This window comes from Meles meles, chromosome 13 (genome assembly GCF_922984935.1).
Source record: "Meles meles chromosome 13, mMelMel3.1 paternal haplotype, whole genome shotgun sequence".
NCBI classification, from domain to species: domain Eukaryota; kingdom Metazoa; phylum Chordata; class Mammalia; order Carnivora; family Mustelidae; genus Meles; species Meles meles.
Genome location: NC_060078.1, coordinates 39,417,420 through 39,437,096, shown reverse-complemented (window position 1 = coordinate 39,437,096; position 19,677 = coordinate 39,417,420). Strand labels below are relative to the sequence as shown.

The following is a 19,677-nucleotide window of genomic DNA, read 5'->3' as shown; positions in this document are numbered from 1 at the left end:
TTACTTCAGCATCATTAGCTGAGCTACTATCATTTCCCTACTATTCTGGTATTCTATTTTTATCGTGCAAAGATTATACAAGTGTGTACATATGCATCCTTGGGCTTGTGTTGGACTTGGGGGTTTTCATATCGTTGTCTCTATCCCAGTGTCACTAATATACTAATTAGGTTAGCTTTATAAAACCTTTTAACATAAGATGGCCAAGTCCATTCTCATTTTTAAAAATATTTTATTTATTTATTTGTCAGAGGGAGAGAGAGGGAGAGAGTGCACAAGCAGGGGGAAGCAGGGCACAGAAGGGGAAGCAGGCTCTCCGCTGAGTAAAGAGCCCGATGTGGGACTCAATCCTAGAACCCTGGGATCATGACCTGAGCCGAAGGCAGATGCTTAACCGTCTGAGCCACCCAGGCGTCCCGATTTTTTGTTTATTTATTTATTTTAAAGATTGTATTTATTTGAAAGAGAGAGAGCATGTGTGAGTGGGGGGAAGCGAGAGGGAGAAGGAGAGAGAGAAGCAGACTCCATGTTGAGCGTAGAGTCTGATTCGGGCTTGATCCCAGGACCTAGAGACCATGACCTGAGCTGACATCAAGAGGTCAGATGCCCAACCGACTGAGCCACCCATGCATCCCCATTCTCATTATTTTTTTAAATTTTTCTCACTGTTCTAGGATGTTTATTCTTTCCTAAGAGCTTAGGAATCACTTGATGAGGTCCTTAAAGGACTTGGGATGGAGTCTTCGGCAAACTCAGGCATCCAGAAGGCCAGGCATCGGGCTGGCTCAAAACCCTGCCCGGTTGTTCCCTCCTCTTCTTGCCCTAACCCAGCCCTCTGGCCACAGGCTGCCTGTGCTTGGCCCCAGGCTGCCACCTGACCTCTCAGCCCTGGCCTGGGCCCAACCACGCACACCCAAAACGCAGTGTTCAGGGAACTCATAAAAAGGGCAGAAAGCCTGGTGGTGAAGACACAGCGTTATTTCCTCAGATCAAAATGCCTGGAAACATCTTGAAAGCACTTTGTTGAGCCCTACAAACAGACTTGCAAGTAGGAATTGAGGATTTAAATTCACTCAACTCTTTCACGTATTTACTCCATTCATTCTGCCGACGTACTAAAAAAATGAAAGTACCATTTTGCTCAGGCAGGGCCCGCACGAGTCCCTCTGGCTCAAAGTGATTTGAGCCAGGTGGTCTGAAAGATTACACCGCTCAAGTAAAGGGAGGGCACGGAGGCTACTATCCAGTGTGCCGTGGTTAAGGATGCTGCCGTGACAACCTGCAAATCTCACTGGAGCCCGAGCGGATGAAGTGATCACCTTGGATGCACAAGGACAGCTGTGCTCCGTGAATTTGCTCAGGTTTCCAGAATGCTGGAAACAGTGACTGGCTAGCCACCGATGCCTTCTGTGATCACAGTGGCAGCAGAAAAGAGGGGACTTGAGGGGGTGTGCTCTGGTCCTCATCTGCGTCCTCCCAGAGGTGACACACGTCACAAGCCTGTCTTCCTAAGGCTGCCCTCATTGAAAACAGTAGAATTTACAAAACACCTGCTATTAATCAACCAGAGGCCTCAGTCACAGATGATTCCCCTGAACAATAGTGAGAGTCTGAGGAGCCTGGAGGTTCCACAAGGAGACAGCTCCCTATTCTCCCCGTTAAAGAGTTTTAGACTCTCCCACTCATTCTGATTCAATTCAATTCTAATGTAATTCTAATTGTTGAGCATCTCCATTGCCCATTGCTGGAACACCGTCTGCGGCTTACCTCTAATGTTAGGGATGTGCAGGGCTGCAGCATCTATGGATGGGACCCACCATTTCCACCTTGTATCCAGTGCCTGGACCATGTTTGATACACCATTTCCATCTCATATCCAGTGCCTGCACAATGTTTGATATATAAATTCCTATTTTACTCCTCCTGATAGAAACCTGGTTTCTCTGCTCTTGGATAGAAGGCATGGGTGACTTGAAAAGCCAAGCACACTCTACCCTTGGGTAGACTTGGGACTTGCAGAAGATAAGAGTGATGGAGAATGGCCCTCAACATAAGTGATTCCCTTTTATAGCAAGGGAATTCGGAAGGAAGCTAGGATCCTAAAAGAGCAAACATCAAAGATCTCCCCACTGGCTCTTCATTGCGGGTCGTGGGCTAGTTTGGCGCCAGGAGGGTTGAGAACCAGGAAGTGACTTGAGAATCTTCTGTTAAACTGAGCAGGGCCTTCCCTATGAAACTGCCGTGGTTGTCCCCCATCCGAACGGGGAAGGATCCCAGCCTGCTCCCATGATGTCACTGGCACTGTGAGGGTCACAACATCTCCTGAGAACCCAAAAATCACACAGCCCTGGCTTTACTTGGCACATAGGCTACTAAACCAGGGACCAGGGCTGCTGTGGTTGGGATGGGGCTGGTAAGGTTTAAGATCTGTGTTGACATTTGCCCATGATTAGAAGTATTTGCAAGGGAGGCCTCTACACTCAGAAATGGGCTCGGGCCTGAATTCTCTGAAATACTTGCCTCAGTCCTCTGCATCAGTCAGGCCGTGTCTACAGAGCCCGAATGACCCTCCTTATTTGTTCTCAGAGCTGGAGAGCAAACCAGCACCCTGTGGTCTCGTGGCGATGGTCGATCTGCCGCCTGTTTCTAGTGTCGGGGGTCTCGGCGTTCCTAGCCTTCAACACCCCAGGAGATTTCTTTCCTTCAGACTGAGTCACATAGTGCTGCACTCTTTCCTTCTCTCTTGTCAAGAAATAGCCTTGGCTTGAGTGTCAGGATGGGTAGTGATCCCTTTTAGAGGGTCTGCCGAAACCACCATTTCCTTATGTGGATCCCAGTGGCCATATTGTTCTGTGCAGACCTACCCTCCAGGTTTAGGTGATTGGACCAGAGGCGGGCATCTGAGACGGACTCATTTTGAATGGCTATCAAGCGAGAGCTCCTAATCTCTGTGTGGCAATCTCTGGGACATACGTTTCCCCTACATGGGCAGTGGAGAGAGTGGGAAGAGGAAGCTGGGGTGGAAAGGAGGCCGAGGAGAGGATGCGGAGGCCAGGGAGACAGCATGACGTTGTCTCCCATCTCCCTGTCTTCCTTGGGCCAACTCAGAACTCTCTGTTCTCAGAAGAAATGCTCCTATGTCGCTTAAAATTCCATTTCAGTTGCTCTTATTTGCAATTTAAAAAACCCAAATAGGCCTTTCTAAGCGCCCTCAGCGGGTGTGTCCAGGTGTGGCCTCTGTGCTGCCAAGTTGTTTGCTCTTACTGTGGAACTGACTTGTATTTCCAAAGCTGCCAGGAAGAGGGGATTTTTTTTTAGTAACCGGAGAAAGATCATGGCAGAGAGCCTGAGCTGTGCGCTGGTGGGAGATGAGGTTTTTGTTTTCAGGCATGCTGTCCTATGTACGAGACGTGGCTGCAGGAGTGTTGAGCCCCAACTGGGGAACCCATTGAGGAAGAGTCTGAAAGGGCAGAGCTCATGATGTCTGGGAATAAGGGAGAGAGCAGTTGGCTTTCTGTCTAGGGGAAGAGGATTGCCTCCTATGAGCCTGTGCTTCCCTCAGGTGTCACTCCTATTTCTTAAGCATGGGTGTCATTTACTTCTTTTTTTTAATGCCAAAGAGAGAGCGAGAGAGCACAAGTAGGAGGCGCAGCAGGCAGAGAGAGAAGCAGGCTCCCTGCTGAGCAGAGAGCCCCATGCGGGGCTCCATCCCAGGACCCTGAGATCATGACCTGAGCGGAAGGCAGAGGCTTAGCGACTGAGCCACCCAGGCATCTCTTGATTACATTCTTTGTGGTCCTCGTCCTGATGAACACAGGGTGATGTATGGAACTGCTGAATCCCTATATTCTACACCTGAAACTAATGTAACACTGTATGCTAATTGTAATTAAAAACTAAATTTGAAAAAAAAGAAAATACCAAGAGAAAAATCTTTTGGACTACCATGTCAATAAAATTAACTAAATTTATACAGAGGCCTTTGACCTAAACATTTACTGGCCCAAAGTCTAAGCTCTGAGGTCCGATGACCTTTGTCATGACTGAGCTGTAGTGCTGATCCTGCCTGTGGCCTGGCATGCCGCCCTGCCCGCTCTGCGTCCTGGTTTCCATAGTGTAAAATGAGGAGTCTTTGACGATCACCTCTGAGGCGGAGTGGGGAAAGAACCTTCCTGGCATTGCCAGGCCGGCGGGCTGTGGGGATAAACGTGAGCACAGCTGGACACCGTCCATGCCCGAGATTGCGGATGGATCTAGGGTTGTGTGGCTGGAACTCCCTCCTGTGGACCAAGAGGCAGTCGTATGACCTGAAGAGAGAGAGAGAGATCCGGGGCAGTGTAAGGATAAGGCCCAGTCTGCTGGGCATAGGGCCATATAGTCGGGGAAGCAGACACTCCCCGCCAGGTGAGTCCTCTGCCTGTCCCCTGTCCTCTGCCACTTCCTGGGCTCCGGCCTTGAACCAAGAGGCCCATAAGCCCTGGGCTCCAGCTTGAATTGGCTCGAGGAGCCTGGGGTTCAGGGAGAGGTCCCCAACAGGGATATGCATACGGGAGCTGTCAGGAGAAGGAATTCGAAGCCTTGGACAGAATGAGTCCCACCCGGTGTGAGAGTCAGGCCAGAAGAGAACGGAGGGAAAGCAGAGGCCAGCATGGCATCATGAAGCTGTCAAGAAGAGGGGAGGGAGGAGCAACTGTGGCTGATGAGGCTGGGACCAAAGTCAGCAAGAGTGCAGCTCTGGAAGCCCCAGGGGGCAAGAGGGATGGGCAGGGCCGGTCAGCTGGTCGAACGTGGCTGACAGCTCGAGGAGGAGAACAGCGGAGGAGGAGCCACTGGACTTTGCCATGGGGAGGTCTTGGGGACCCAATTTTATTCCTTGCAACTGGGAAAGCAGCCGGCCCCTTCTTCCTTCCGTGTGCAAAGCTGTTTGACTCTGAGGGAGGCATTGCACAGGGACCTGCCTTCTTGCCTCTGCCCACAGCTCTGTGGAGAAGCCCTGGCCAGCAGGGGCAGCCCCATCTGACCACAGCATTGGCAGCACACAGGCCTGGGCCCCCACTCGCTGGCCAGGCTCCGCGGTGCAGCCCGCACCCCAGCGGCTCAGAACTCGCAGACCACCAGGCGCTGCTCCCCGCAGGACTTGTCATTCCACTTGCCGTTGGTGAAGATCTCCACACAGTTCTCTGAGCCACCATTGTTGTTGGGCTCCCCAGGGGCCCAGTTGGAATAGGCCAGGGGCTCCCCGCTGGGGTAGATGAACTTGCCCTCTGTCTTGATGTCGGTCATGCTCAGGAAAGCAGCCTTGTTGTGAGCAGTGGCCAGCTGCTGCACGGCCTCGTTCTCGGCTGCAGAACGTGGGGAGGCCATCTGTCCCCCGGCCTGCATACACACCAGCTGCGCGTCCTCAAAATTCTTTTCAAAACCTCCTGTCTTGAAGATCTTCTCCCCGACAGCTACGCCATTGGGGAAGAGCTCTACTAAGAGAAGAGGAGAGCCAGGTTGGGGTTATGGAACACCTAGCCCGAGCTCAGGGGCTCCAAGAACTTTGTGCTCCAACTAGAGCTCCACCCCCGCCCCCAGGCCTCTCCTATGGGGTGTCAGGGCACCAGATAGGATAAAAGTGAGGCACTTGGTTACAGAGCACCCCTGACTTCACAGTGCATGCTAGGAGAAGGTCCTGTGGTCTGTACTTATAGGTGAGGACCGTGGAGGTCTGGGAGGTTAAGTAAGAGGCCTAAGGTCATAGGCCCGCCAAATGTAGGGTTGGGATTAAATCTTGTTTTCTGGGACCCTAGAGCTGGAACATGCCCTTTCTACCTCACCCCACGTCGTGTGCTGCGGCCAGTGGGGACTGGATCGACGTCCGCCTGGGAGATGAGTGTGGCGGTTGGGGCACTTTCTGAGAGTGTGAAAAATGGACCCCACCTAGGAGCGTGTCTGGGGATTGCCGTGTGATGGGTGGGGGCAACAGGGGCATCTGAGAGATGGGCTCATCTCTGCACTCACCGCAATCCCATGCTGGCCCCCTGGTACACATGTGGGTGATGCCCCAGCCAGTCGGCCTTCCTGGGGTACTGGGTGGGCTGATAAGCACCTGAGCGGAGGCAGGGGGAGGGACTCGGCCCTGGGAGAGCCCTGTCTGGGAATCTGAAGCGAGGGGTTTCGCCCCAACCTGGCACTGGCTGTCTAGGTGGGCCAAGCAAAGTCACCCGCCCTTTTCAGGGTTTCCAATTCCTTATTTCTAAAGTGGGTGTACACCTCATGAAAGCATCACCCACGTGACTTTAGTCCATCCCATCCTCATCCCTTTGGCTTTTGGGCTCAGGATTGGAAGTCCTCCGGGCTCCCTAGAGGGCTCTGCCTTGTCCTCCCTGGGCCTCCCTCCTCAGTAGCTTCAGCATGGGCTCGGGAGACAGATGCTCCCCAAGGATGGATTGGAGCAGGGTGGCCCCCGGCGCTGGGCCCGCGCGAGAGTTCACGTTACATTCCTGCCTCTGGGCACATAGCAAGTGCATACACGAGAGCGACCACATGTTCCTCTGCAGGTGCATGGTAGCACGCACCATCCAGATAGGCGTGCATGCCTCTGCTCGTGCTCATGTATGTCATGGTGCGGGCTGAGTGATGAGTACACGCACTCGGCGGGGGCCTGCGGACATTTTCCGCTTTGTGTGCAGCGGTGGGCATAGGGGTGAGTGAACACATGTGCATGTTTGTGGAGGGAGGAAGACATACCCAATATCTGAAACTCTCGTCCTTGCTACTTAGGTACTTAGGGGCCAACCCTGTGTCTTACCCAGCCAGGCCCCTTTATGCTTTACTCCTTTAGAAAATATCTCTCTCTCTCTCTCTCTCTCTGGATCAGGGAGATTGGATGAATGATGCAGGCGTAGAGCTGAAGTCAGGGCGAGCGGATGCGAGCTGGGGCAGTCAAGGACTGAGGTGGAGGCTCCGAAGGGCACTGGGCACTGGGGGGTGTGTTCCTGGGGGCCCCCACTCAGCAGCATTCCAGGGTTGCTGAAACACCCGGTCAGGTGCGGGCAGAGCACTGGCTGGAGCCCAGAGGTGGCCAGCCCCCTGCCAGGACCATGGGCATGTCCAGATGAGGCACCTGATGGCCACATGGCAAGGCCAAACCCCCACCAGCCTTGAACCCCAAGGGCAGCATCCCAGCCCCAGCTCTCAGAACAGCGTCTGGATTCTCTGCTACCTTGGGCCGTGAAGCAACGCCCCTGGGCACGCGCACACAGGGTCCCGCAGACATAAGAAATGCACCCTAGGTTGGGTGTCCACAGTCTATCACAGGGACCGACATAGGTTAAGCAGGGTTCAGGGCATTGACCAGGTCACAGGTGGCTGTGATGCTGGGGGGCATCATGGCACGTGATAACATCCATCCTACTTCGGTCACCCCGTTGAACTGGTGATATGGCCACATCCTCTTAACTGTCTCTTGTATCCACTTGCAGACTCTGGAGTATGCTCTGTCCTATTCTCTGCCACAGACCCTGTCCCAGAACCAGGTCGAGCCCTAAATATGGTCCCAACCCATTCCAATCCTAGACCTAAGCCCAGCCAATGCCAAAGCAAGGCCCAGACCCAGTTAGGGGCGTAGCCTCAGTGTCTGGCTCCATTCAGGTCCAGGAACTTACCTTTCCTGTACTGAGAGAAGGCGTTCTGGAGGTGCTGTACCTGTCCACGTAAGGCCTCCACCTGCTGCCTCAGAGCAGTGATGTCTGCCGAAGAGAGAGGCCAAGGGAAGGTAAGCCCAACAGAGCCTGGGATCAGCCCAGATCCTAGGCCCCAGAGAAGGGTGCCCAGCTGCAGGCACATCCCGGGGCTGGGTCCTCAGAAGCCCACGTCTGCTGACATAACTGGCCCCTGTTGCCCCCAGATTTCCCGTGGTTCTGCTATGAACAAACTGTCCCACAAGCAGGTCCCTGCACCTTACAGACACTAACCGCATGACATTTGAACTCCAAATTCTGGGGATCCCATAGCACCTCCGTTTGGGGCATGGGAGTATTTCCCATCCATTGGGTTATCTGATACTCTGAGCTATCCTTTGAATTGGGAAGCGGGATATGCTTTCTCCCGTGATCAGACGGAAAACCACTCAGGGTTGCCCTCCAGGAAGTAAGTCTAGAACCAGAGCCTAATTCTCCTGCCTTCGAGCCTGCTAGCTTTCCTGCTTCCCACCACTCCCCATGATTAATGGGGCCAAAGTCCGAGAGGATAAGCTATCCTGATAGCTAAAGCACCACCTCCCTCCCCTGCCCCCACCCCGTGGGAATCCCAGATCCGACAGATACCACCTTACCCTGAATCCCACTCTCTCCCTTCGCGCCTTTGTCCCCAGGAGTGCCTCTGTCCCCCTTCAGTCCTGGGGGTCCTTTGGCACCTGGAGGTCCTGGCGGACCCATGGCTCCGGCAGGTCCTGGGATCACAGAAGAAGAGCTGAGTGAGCTCTGAACACATTTTCCAGAATTTTCAGCCTCCCAGGATATGGACCGTCCAACTGGCCTATGGCACCCCTTCCCCTGTATGGACTCTTCCCAGAACCCAGCCATGCCCTCCCTCTGTACACTGACTGTCCCATCAACAAATGACCCACCCCTCTGGCACCCAGACTAGCCCTGTTGCTCAAGTGTCATTCTCCCGGGATGCAGGCAGCTCCCAGAGCCCAGCAGTCACCCTCCTCCGACATAGATCTCTGTGGCCCCCCTCCACCCCCACCCGGCCCAGCCATGTCAGCTCTGATGTGATGAGTGGGGTGGGTGGCCGTCAACAGCCCCAGGGGGACACAAGGGCACGGGAGCCCGGCCCTAGCTCCTTCCATCACTCACCTGCCGCCCCAGCATTCCCGGGGGCTCCTCGCTCACCGGGGGCCCCTCTCTCTCCTTTAACACCCGTGGGGCCTCGTGTGCCCACAGATCCTGGCTGGCCTGCCACACCCACTTCTCCTGAGGAAGGAACCAGTTGGGACAAATGCTGCTGAGCATGTGATCAGTAGAGGAGTTTTCACCCACCCTCCAGGACGAGAGAGAGAACTGGGGACAAGGTGTTCCTTACTGGGCTTCCTCCATGGAGGTGAACAGGAAAATGCCATCAGTGTGGGAATGGGAGGGTGGGGCAGTGGGAAGGGGCCACAACGATGCAGTCTACCCAGCGCTGACCCTCTGGCATTCCAAGCTTGTTGCCTGAGGTCATGTTCCGGAATGCCCCTGAACTCCTCCCTTCTCCCTCCCAGACCGCCTACCTACCAACCACCTACCTTTGGGCCCGGCCTCTCCTTTTGGGCCAGGTGGGCCTTGAGGTCCTACGCTCCCCTGCTTCCCTGATGGACCCTCTCTGCCGGCTGAACCAGGCACGCCTCGAGGTCCTGGAGGTCCTGGGGGAAAGCACCAGCCTAGTCAGTGACACCAAACCTTGTTGGAGGTGGGATCCCGTGAAAAGACGAGAGCAGCAGCAGCAATTCCTGTCTTTCCTGAGAGAACCCAGGGCCACCTTCCAACAACCTTCCTCCTTCTTCCTGGGATGGGATCTGTGCACGTCTCCCAGCCGATCCCCGAGGAGGCAGCTCCTGCAGCCTGCCGCATTCCATGCCCAGCTGCTCACCAGACAGTCCGGAGTCTCCCTTCGGTCCAGGCTCTCCAGCAGAGCCATTGTCCCCTTTGGGCCCAACTGGGCCAGCTGGGCCAGGTGTCCCGGCTCTCCCTACAGCTCCTGGTAAACCTGTAGTGGCAGAAGAGATGGGCATAAACCTGGCCTTGGGCCCAGGAGGAGCCAGCTGCGTGTACCATCAGGCTCCTTGCATGCCTTCAAGATTCTACAGGGTGTAGACGTTCCATCTCCACACTCTTGGTCCTGTGGTAATCCGGGAAATGGGCATCTTACAGGTGAGAAAACAGGCTTGCCAGAGTTGGCTGCAGGTTCAAGCCAAGACCCACCTGACTTGGCTTGTCCAAAGTATTTACAGCGGCAATCCGTCAGCATTTACCCTCGATCATGAACTCCTTGTTCTCCCCTTCCCAGAACCCAAGTTTCTATCAGAAAGGACACCTGGCACTCATTACCAGGGAACTGCAAATCAAAACCACAATGAGATAGCACCTCACTCCTGTTGGAAAGGTCATGATCAGAAAAGACAAGCGATAACGAGTGTTGGCCAGGATGTGGAGAAAAGGGAGCCCTTGTGCACTGTTGGTGGGAACATAAATCGGTGCAGCCACTGTGGGAAACAGAACGAATGTTTCTCAAAAAATTAAAAGTAGAATTACTATATGACCTGGCAATTCCCCTTCTGGGTATTTATCTAAAGGAAACAAGAACACTAATTCAAAAAGATCGGCATCGCCATGTTCACTGCAGCGTTTTTACCGTAGCTAAGACATGCAGAGAGCTTAGAGCCTAGGTGTCCATTGATGGATGAACGGATGGAGAAAATGCAGGTGTATATATGATGGAATATTCCTCAGCCACAAAAAAGAACACAATCTTGCCATTTGCAACAACATGGATGGACTTTGGGGGCATTATGCTAGATGAAATAAGTCAGACAGAAAGACAAATACCATATGATCCCATTTATCTATGGAATCCAAACGGATAAGCCAACCAACAAATGAAAACAATAAACTCATAGATGCAGAGGACAGATTGGTGGTTGCCAGAGGTGGAGTTGGGAAGTGGACAGAATGGCTCGCAGGGGTCAAAAGATACTAATGTCCAGTTATAAAATAGGTTCTGGGGATGTCATGTGCCGCATGGCCACTAGACTTAAGAATACAGGATCGCATATGTGAAAGTTGTTCGGAGAGTAGGTATTTCTTTTCTTTTCTTTCTTTTCCTGTGTGTGTGTGTGTGTGTGTGTGTGTAAAGTGATAGAAGTTTATTAAGCGAGGATACAGTAAAAAGCTCTCACCAGTGAGAGGGATCCCAAAGGGTTGTTCCTGAGGGCCTTTAGGGTTGGTCTTTTCTAGAAAGCTAACCAGGGAACTTAAATCCTTTTAACCTCTCTATCACCATTGAGCAAGGACTAGTGGCGATACCTTCGATGGCTTACTCCTTTATCAAGGTCTGGTTATTTTTGTTGGTCACAAGTGATTATCTTAAAAAGCACCCCACATGCTTAGGGTAGGGTGGTCTGGTTTGTTCCCTTATCCCTAGTTTCCCCACACCCCCACATTTTGGGGATTTCTGTGAGTCTGATCACATAGCCCCCTATCTATCTCTCCCTAACTAGCCCTGCCTGTCCCTTACTCATTCCTCCTCCTGAAATAGTAACCCTTACTGCCATCAGGGAATGGGACGATGGCCACTCTGGTTGCTTCCTGCTGAAATGAGGAGGTGGGCTGTGCGACAGTTAGACTCTATCCAGGATTTGGTCCTGGGGCCCGTGGTATGGCTCCCAGGGGTCCTGATGGGCAGCAATAGGTACATGCATCAGCACATGCAAAAGGATGAACATAAAATAAGAATTAGGCCCAGAATTTTGATCACATCCCTTAGCTAAGATCCCCAATTACCAATTTTGTCATAAATGAGTGGATATCTTGATCTTATTTAATGGATCACAAATATCCCCGATCAATAGGGACACCTTGCAAGAATTAACTGTAATATTAAAACAACATGTGAGGAAATTCCTCATACCCCCAATGGTGTAGCAATAGCAGGCAGTCAATAGTGGCACGGTTCTGGAAAAGTCCCTCTCTGACTCCACTTAATTCTTGGCTGAGTGTATCAGCACCTGGAGTCCTGATAGCAAGTATGATGTTTTGCTTATTTTATATTGCAGTCCTATGTAACTCCTGGAAGTCCCATAGTGAGTTTTGAGGCTCTTTTTCCCAAGAGGACTGTCCTATGTTGTATGTTTGGCTAAATAAAGCCTTCGTTTGCAATTGTATATCAACAGGGGTGGTTTCTAGAATAAACAACTATGAGATAAAACCATCAAGAAGTTCTTTTTGTTCAAGGTCTAGCCTTAACTATATCCTAATTACAAGGAATCCCTGGCAAATGGGAGAAGGCTTGTCACAGGAGATAAGGGCATCCCCAAGTACATTATCCCATTGAGTCATCAAGAAAGTGGGATCAGGGGCACCTGGGTGGCTCAGTGGGTTAGGGCCTCTGCTTTCCGCTCAGGTCATGATCCCTGGGTCCTGGGATCGAGCCCCGCATTGGGCTCTCTGTTGGGTGGGGAGCCTGCTTCCTCCCCCCTCTCTGCCTGCCTCTCTGCCTACTTGAGATCTTTGTCTGTCAAATAAATAAAATCTTAAAAAAAAAAAAAAAAGAAAGTGGGATCACCCATTGTCTCTGTAAGCCCATAGTTAACCCCATGCAGTGGGGTACGCTCTGGCTTTAAAGGAGCAATTTTTGTTACCCCAGCCCCGTGGAATTGGTCAAGGTGCAGGCAGAGTTACATAATCACTGGGGAATCACATCCTTTTTTTTTTCTTTTTGCTGTTTAAATAATCATATGCCCATGGGGTCCTGTTATTACCCCCACAGAATAACAAGAAAGATTGCTGATACATGAGCTATTGTGGCAATTTCTCTGAAGTTTACCACAAGTCAGGGAGTAGATCTTAAAAGTTCTCATCACAATAAGAAAGAAATTGTACTACGCGTGGTGACGGACGCCGGTGAGACTTCTTCCATGATCATCTCGCAGTACATGCAAATATTGAATCATCGTGTCATGCATTGGAAACAAAGACAATGTTATATGTTATTTACACCTCAGTTAAAAAGGCAAAAGCAACGGAATATGCTCTCGAAACTTTAGAAAAGAGACCAGATTGTTACCTAGGTTATCAGTATGTGCAACGAGATCCTGTTTCACGAGTGCGTACATGCGTGTGTGGGGCACGTGCACGAGCAGGAAAAGACACAGGAGAAGCACATACAGAAGTGGGACCAATCGTTCCTTCCTCGTGGCACGAGGTGATGGTAACTTTCTTCTCGTTTCTTCAGTGGCCGCAAATTATTTTTGTACTGGAAAAATGATCAAGCCTATTTTTAGAAAGACGTGTTACTCCGGAAAGCCTGTCTAGTCCTGACAGCCTTTACTCAATGTTTACTCAAGATTTACCTCCAGAAGACTAACGGGAGCAGATGACGTATCTAAGAGTTTTACACTCTTAGTTCTGTTCATTTGGTTATTTATTTCTTTATTTTTTTACTGAGGAGAAATTCATATCACATTAACCTTTTCCAAGCACACAGTTCAGTGGCAGTGGTCTGTGACTACCTCCTCTATTGAGTTCGAAATCATGTCATCACCCCTCAAAAAAACCCATAGCCACTAAGCCATCGTCTCCCCATGCCCCCTCCTCCTAGCCCCTGGACATCACTGGTCTGCTTTCTGTCTCTATTTCCTACTTTGGACATTCCATATACATGGAATGTATCCATGTTGTATCCACAACCTATGACCTTCGACATCTGGCTTTTTTAAACTTGGAGTGATGTCCTTGAGGGCCATCCACTTGGCAGCGTGTCTCGGGGCTTCATTCCATTGTATGGCTGAGCAGAGTCCCACCATGTGGACAGAACACGTCTTGTTCATCCATTCACCCGTCACCGGGCATTTGGGTCGTTGTGACTAAAGCCACTATCTACATTCACATGCAAAAAGAAATGACACCTGACAGGTGGTGTGACTCATTCATTCAGTTATTTGCTCACTAAGAGACCATCTATGGAAGACCACCCTAGGCTTGGCGCTGGGCGACACGCAAATGTTAGCACCAGATCCCTGTCCACACAGGATTTGTAATAGGATTTTCAAATGTGAGGCACAGGTCAGGAGTGAGAAGACAATTCACAAGATGTCCCTCATCCGTCTTATCATCACTCCAACCCCAGCACACACACGTGCCCAGAGCTCTCTTCCTAGAGGAAGAAATGGAACTTCAGGGCAAGGAGGACTTAGATTTGCAGAGGGAAGGTGACATTTCAGACTTGGAAACTGTGCTCCCAAGGGAGGAGGGACCAGGACTGCCTGGGCCAGAGCGAGCCCGTGGTGGGCAGCTGGTGCCTGGGATGGGTGGCTGAGAAGCTCTGTGTTCAGCATGGTTACGACCCTCACTGGAAATGCAATGGAAGCACAGAGAGTTACAGCTCGGCCCCACGTCCCATACTCAGCAGGGCCCTGTGCTGGGGCGGAGATATCCTGCCCTTAGGCGGAGCCTCTCTTGGGCTTCTCCCTGGCTGGGCTGGTGGCCGGTAGAAGGAGTGGTGGAGGTGTCCCATCCCTTGTGCACAAGCCCTAGAGGCCCGGAGAGGGGACACCCTCTTCCACAGCAAGCACCCATGCCTCCAAAAACACTAATTATGTGGCACCTGGGTGCCTCAGTCTTTAAGCGTTTATCTTCAACTCAGGTCATGATTTCAGGGTCCTGGGATCAAGCCCCATGTGGGGCTCCCTGCTCAGCAGAGAACCTGCTTCTTCCTCTTCTCCTCCCCAACTCCTTGTGCTCTCTCGTGCTCTCTCTTTCTCCCAAATGAATAAAGTCCTTTTTTTAAAAAGCACTAATTTTGCATCCTAGTGTCCCCCAAAGGCCATCCCTGTCCCTTAATGCAGCCTGAAAGCAATGTGCCGTTCTTCACCGCAGCAGATCCCTCTTCTCCCTCCCTTCATTCCACAAGTACTCGCTGAAACTTCTACTGTGCACGAGACAGCATCCTCAGTGCCAGGACGCGGCGGGGAGAGAAGCAGAACAAAATCAGATCCCTTCCTCACGGAGCTTAATCCCAACTGCAGAGAAACGGATCCTAAAAGTTAAAATGTACCATCTAGGTAATAAACCTAGATAATAAACCCAGGGTTTATTAGATCAGAGTAAGTGCCACAGAGGAAAAATAAAGCCCAGAGAGTGTCGGAAGGGAGCGCGGTGTCTTCCGAGTAGGGTGGTCAGGGACAGACTCATGGAGAAGGTAGTCTGTGAGGAAAGCCGGGAGGAAGGCGAGTGACCCACAGGGACGGCTATGGGGAGAGCAGTGACAGGGCCCCCGAGTAGGTGGGGGAGGGGCTGGGGGTGGCGAGTGTGGTTAGGGATCAGCAAGGAGCCAGTGACCAGAGTAGAAGGAGGCAAGGTCAGAGGAGTAGGCAGGGCAGAACATCCTTGTGAGCTGCAGAGGGGCGTGTGGCTTTATTTTGAGGGAGATGCATGCCCTTGGAAGGACTCTCTTGCTGAATCCTTTTGGGCAAGGATCTTAGAGATGCTGAGGAATAAGGGGACTGTCCCTGGAAATACAGCTCCCAAAACGGGGTGGGGTCTTACTGACCCTCCATGATATGCCCGAGGCAGGAGCACAGTGACCCTACTCCACGCCCCACCTCCGCTCAAGGCTTTCTTCTCTCTGGCCTATCCGGACCCCTGTGCGTTAGCATCCGCAGGGAACACGGTCATTAAGGGCAGACTCTGGCCCCAGCCAGAGGAACTTGGGTCGGGATTCTGAGGTGCTCCAAGCTCTCTAGGAAATTCTCAGACCCATAGTGGTTGAGTAACTAGTGTGTCTGCAGTCCAGGAGCCAGACGGCAGCCTGGTCCCCTGGCCCAACTGGGTACTCTTCCCTCTCCAAGCACTGACCCGAGGCCAGGCTCGGAATGTGTGGGGCGGGGGAGGGGGAGGGAAGGCATCTGCACAAAACGGAGAGAGCTCAGACACACTGGATGCTGCAGGGTCACAGAGTGACCATAGGAAAGGGCCCTCTAGGATTTAATTCAGGGCCCCTCTGAGAGCTGGAGAGAGTGGGAATTCTCTAAGATGCTGACACCTTCTTCTAAGTTCCCTTCCAGGTGGGCTTCCCCAAGCACCAGACCATTCATGTTGGGAACAACTTTGTCTGCAAAGGATGGACAGATAGACAGAGATACTCACTCATCCCTTACCCTACAAAGTTTGGGAATGTTATCCATTCTTTCCAGCCTAAATGCTGTTAGTTTCCCTCCTCCCCAACCAAAATGCAAACTCCTGTAAGACAAAGACCTCCTTGGATTCCACCATTGCCCTAACCCAGCACCTGCGGTCCCTTGTCCTAGTTACTGGTTCACTGAACTCTGACACCTTGCCACCAAGACCCAGATCCTCCCCTACAGGGGAGTACTTCTTGGATAATTCCCTTAATAATCAGTACCTTTGGGAACCTCATGAGAATTCACCCGACTGGTCCAGCAGGAAGATGCACCTTGATTCCGAGAACTTAATAAAAAGCAAAGCCTTGGCTCAGTTGTCACTATGCAGTTGATATTATTCCCACTTATAGATGAGCAAACTGAGACTCAGGGACACCGGCTTGTCCCACGGTGGGTTCCTACTGTGGAGATGGAGCTAGCTCTGTAGCCCAGATCTGTCTGATGCACAAGCCCCTGTCTTTCCCCCTCCACAATGGGTGTCATTTGGCCTTTCTGCATCACAGTGTTCTCAGCCAAATAGAATTCCTTGTAAAGTGTTTGGTAGGGTTAAATGAATTACTCAGGGAGTGCCCAAGCACAAGGCTGGACAAAGAAATGTGAGCTTCCTTCCATTTTCTCTGTAATGTACTAGGGCAAATCCTTTCGATCAGACCTAAGTCTGGGACTACCGAACCTTCTTCTTTCCCATTCTCCACGCAGTATTAAAAATATTTCACACCCCGCACAGACACCATTTGATCTGAACAAAAAACTGTTAATCCCTGGGGCCAGGTTCTGGAGAGCCACAAATTCCAAGTCCCCACTATTTCCTCATTCTTGGGGTGGGAGGACTCAGAAGACTCCAGGGTAGGAGTCAGGGCAGCTGGTCATGGAGGGAGGCACCTGGGGCTCAGAACGGCTGGTCAGTTTCAACTGGTAAAGCAGTGTTTCAGAAAGACCAAACGTCTTGGGGAAACACACCCCTGGGGAGGAAGAAGTCCACCTCTGAGCCTTCCACAGAGGCATATCCAACATTCCTGGGCTGGTTACAATTCCAATGCCCACCCCTTTCCACCAGGACAAGCCCATGGCCCCAGCTCTACCTGGATCCCCCTTCTCGCCCCGGGGGCCCTCTCTCCCATCCCGTCCATCACGACCGGGCAGGCCATTCTCCATGGGGCTACACATGACCAGGGTGCAGGCGCTGGCCGCTGTTCTCTGGGAATAGGTCTTCATTTTTGCTTCGAGGGAGCTCAGGGGCTGTGTGAGCAGCATCAGCACGGAGAGAGGGAGGAGAAGCATGGCCTAGGCAGATGAACAGAAAGAGAAAGGACATGCTCTTGGTCCTAGGACATAGGTTAGGGCTTGGTCCAGCTCCTGATGGTCAGGAGAAACACCTTTCCACCTCCCCCACTCCTGTGGAGCTGAGAACAACAGGGCTTCCAAAGCCATGTAAGGCCCAGGTGAGCATTTGGTCTGGCCAGGGAGAGCACGAGTTACCCAGACGGAACCCAGGACATGGGTTGACCACAGTAGCCACCTATCAGATGCCCCATGTCATCCTTTCTCGGGTCTTCCCTCGGACACTGCCACTGGCACAGGGGCTGGGATGTAGAATTCCTCGCTGAAGCCATATGCTCCATCGGGAAAGATCCACTGGGTAGTTCTAGAAAGGACCTTTCCCCTTGCTGGACCTCCTTCTCCCTGCCCATACTATTAAGGGTGGCTTAGCTCTGACAAGGCAAACCCACTTCCTCTCATTTGCTGTCTTGGATGGACTAGTATTTGTGTCATCGGCAGTGCTGTTCTAAAAAGGAGTCCGAGTCCTGGATGCTTAGTGATGTCTACCCTGAGCACAGGAGTGTACGTGGTTGCTGGTTTCCCAGGGGATTTGCCATCCCTGGACTAGACGCTGTCTCCATAAGGAAATTCCCATGGAGAACTCAGGTGAAAGTTCTCAGAGATACTAAATTAGCAGCTGGAGAGCCCCTGGGACACATTGCGTTCTGCTTGGAAGACCTAAGAGAATTTGAAAGAAAGGCCTCATGGCAGACGGGGACGTGTGAGATGGGTTTAGTCTAGGGAAGGCTAGTTTGGGGATAAGAAACAGCAGATGTCCCATGGGGCATCCAGTTACCCTCTGATTGGGACCTGGGGACTAAGCGAGACCTGGGCGGGTACAGGGCCTGAGTGACCTGCAATCCTGGGCTTTTACCTCTCTCAGAGAGAAACTGTAAAGTTATAAGCAGGGAAAGAGCCTGTGGGAGTGGCAAAGGCTCGGAACAAAGCCTGAGGGACATGTGCAAAGGAGGAGGGGGTCACCAGGCCTTGTGTCAGAAGCTCAGTCATGAGCACCCAAGGACCCATGCTGGAACAATGGCATCGGACGCTGGTCTGCAATTACCTCAGCTCTGGGGCTCCGCACCCCAAATCTGGGGAAGAACAAAAAGCAACAAGCATTCTTCCCAGCTGCTCAAGATGCCACAGAAGGCCGTACGGGCCACGGTAGCAGGAAGGGGCCTCGGAGAGAGCTAACTCACAGGTTTTCAGACGTACGATTCAGAAGAGGCATTTTAGCGGGGGCAACAGAGGGAGTGGGCCGAGCCACAGGCCCCTCAAACCAGAGTGCTCATGCCAAGCTTTCAGATTCAGATTTTATTGGGAAAAATGACTTCTCTGAAAATCGGTTGGAAAATTAGTGACCTAGTCTGGTAAGTCTATTTTTTAAAGTAAACATTTGAGCCTAAGAGAGAAGCATGAATTTCCATGTCCCACAGGCAGCTGGTACGTGGATGGGCTTAGAACCCAGGCCCCTGAAGGCCTGGTCTGTTTTTCTCCTCTACCACCCTTCTTCCTGAGGAAATCAGCAACGGGGTGGAACGAAGAAGTTGAAATTGCATTTTCCACTGGGGCTTCCAGACAGTGGTGTCTGGGGTCCGAGTGGATGTCAGCCAAGTGATCCACCCTCCCCCGGCCCAGAGAACTTAGGGAGCAGTGAGGGGCAGAAGAAGGCCCCTCACTACCCTACTCTGCCCCCCACCCATCACACCTCCTAGACCAGAACAGCATCCCAGACCCTGCCTCCGCAGCCCCAGTGGGATAAAGCAGCCATATGGGCAGGGAGATATTTGCCAGGCACTGGGAAAACCAAAAGGCAGCAAAGGACAGAAACACTCACAGTTGCTTCTTCTGGGCCTCCAGGATCTCCAGGCCAACTAGGCTTTCCTTGGCAGGCACCAGATATTTATGCCTGTCTTGTAACCTGAGCAGCCCAGCCCCTTTCTGCTAAGAGCTCTTCCCACCAAGTGGGGCAATTTCTTCCTTGTTGACTCACTCTCACCTCCACCTGGGTTCTGGAAACCTGCCACTGACATTCGTAACAACGCACACATGTCTCCCCAGAGTATATAGAGCACCCTCGGGCTGTGATCTCACCGGGAACCCCCTGAAGCCCCGTGAGTGATACAGCATCCTCAGAGTCTATATTTTACAGATGTCCAAATATCTGAGCTCCGCAGAAGACTGGCAAGTTGCACAATGGTCTACCCCTACTGCCAATGCGACCTGCATCCACGATTCCAAGGTCCAGGACCTCCTGTGCCCACTTCTCTTCCTCCTTCACCTCAACATTACTGCCCAGATATTGGGAAAGAGCGGGGAGCTCCTTGGCATATCCGGGCAGGGCCGGGGCAAGTGGAGGGACTGTAGAGGCTGCAGCCTGGGGGTGGGGTGGGGGGGCAGTGGCTGGGGGAACTGCCACGTGGTGGGTCATCTTT

General features: G+C 52.2%; 1 protein-coding gene across 4 annotated transcripts; it reads right to left on the bottom strand.

The window, feature by feature from the left end:
- Positions 1 to 4,840: 4,840 nt before the first annotated feature.
- SFTPD (surfactant protein D) lies at positions 4,841 to 19,179 on the bottom strand. Of its 4 annotated transcripts, none has more exons than XM_046027301.1 (8): positions 19,080 to 19,179; positions 17,005 to 17,206; positions 9,616 to 9,732; positions 9,272 to 9,388; positions 8,844 to 8,960; positions 8,318 to 8,434; positions 7,650 to 7,736; positions 4,841 to 5,474 (listed from the first exon to the last, which is right to left on the bottom strand). In XM_046027301.1, exons 2-8 carry the CDS (start codon positions 17,201 to 17,203, stop codon positions 5,098 to 5,100), a joined length of 1,131 nt encoding a protein of 376 aa, XP_045883257.1. In that variant the 5' UTR covers positions 17,204 to 17,206; positions 19,080 to 19,179; the 3' UTR covers positions 4,841 to 5,097. The 4 variants fall into 4 exon arrangements, with proteins under 4 accessions (XP_045883257.1, XP_045883259.1, XP_045883258.1 ...); XM_046027303.1 differs by having other exon boundaries at positions 4,841 to 5,471; XM_046027302.1 differs by having other exon boundaries at positions 7,650 to 7,733.
- Between the last annotated feature and the right edge of the window lie 498 nt (positions 19,180 to 19,677).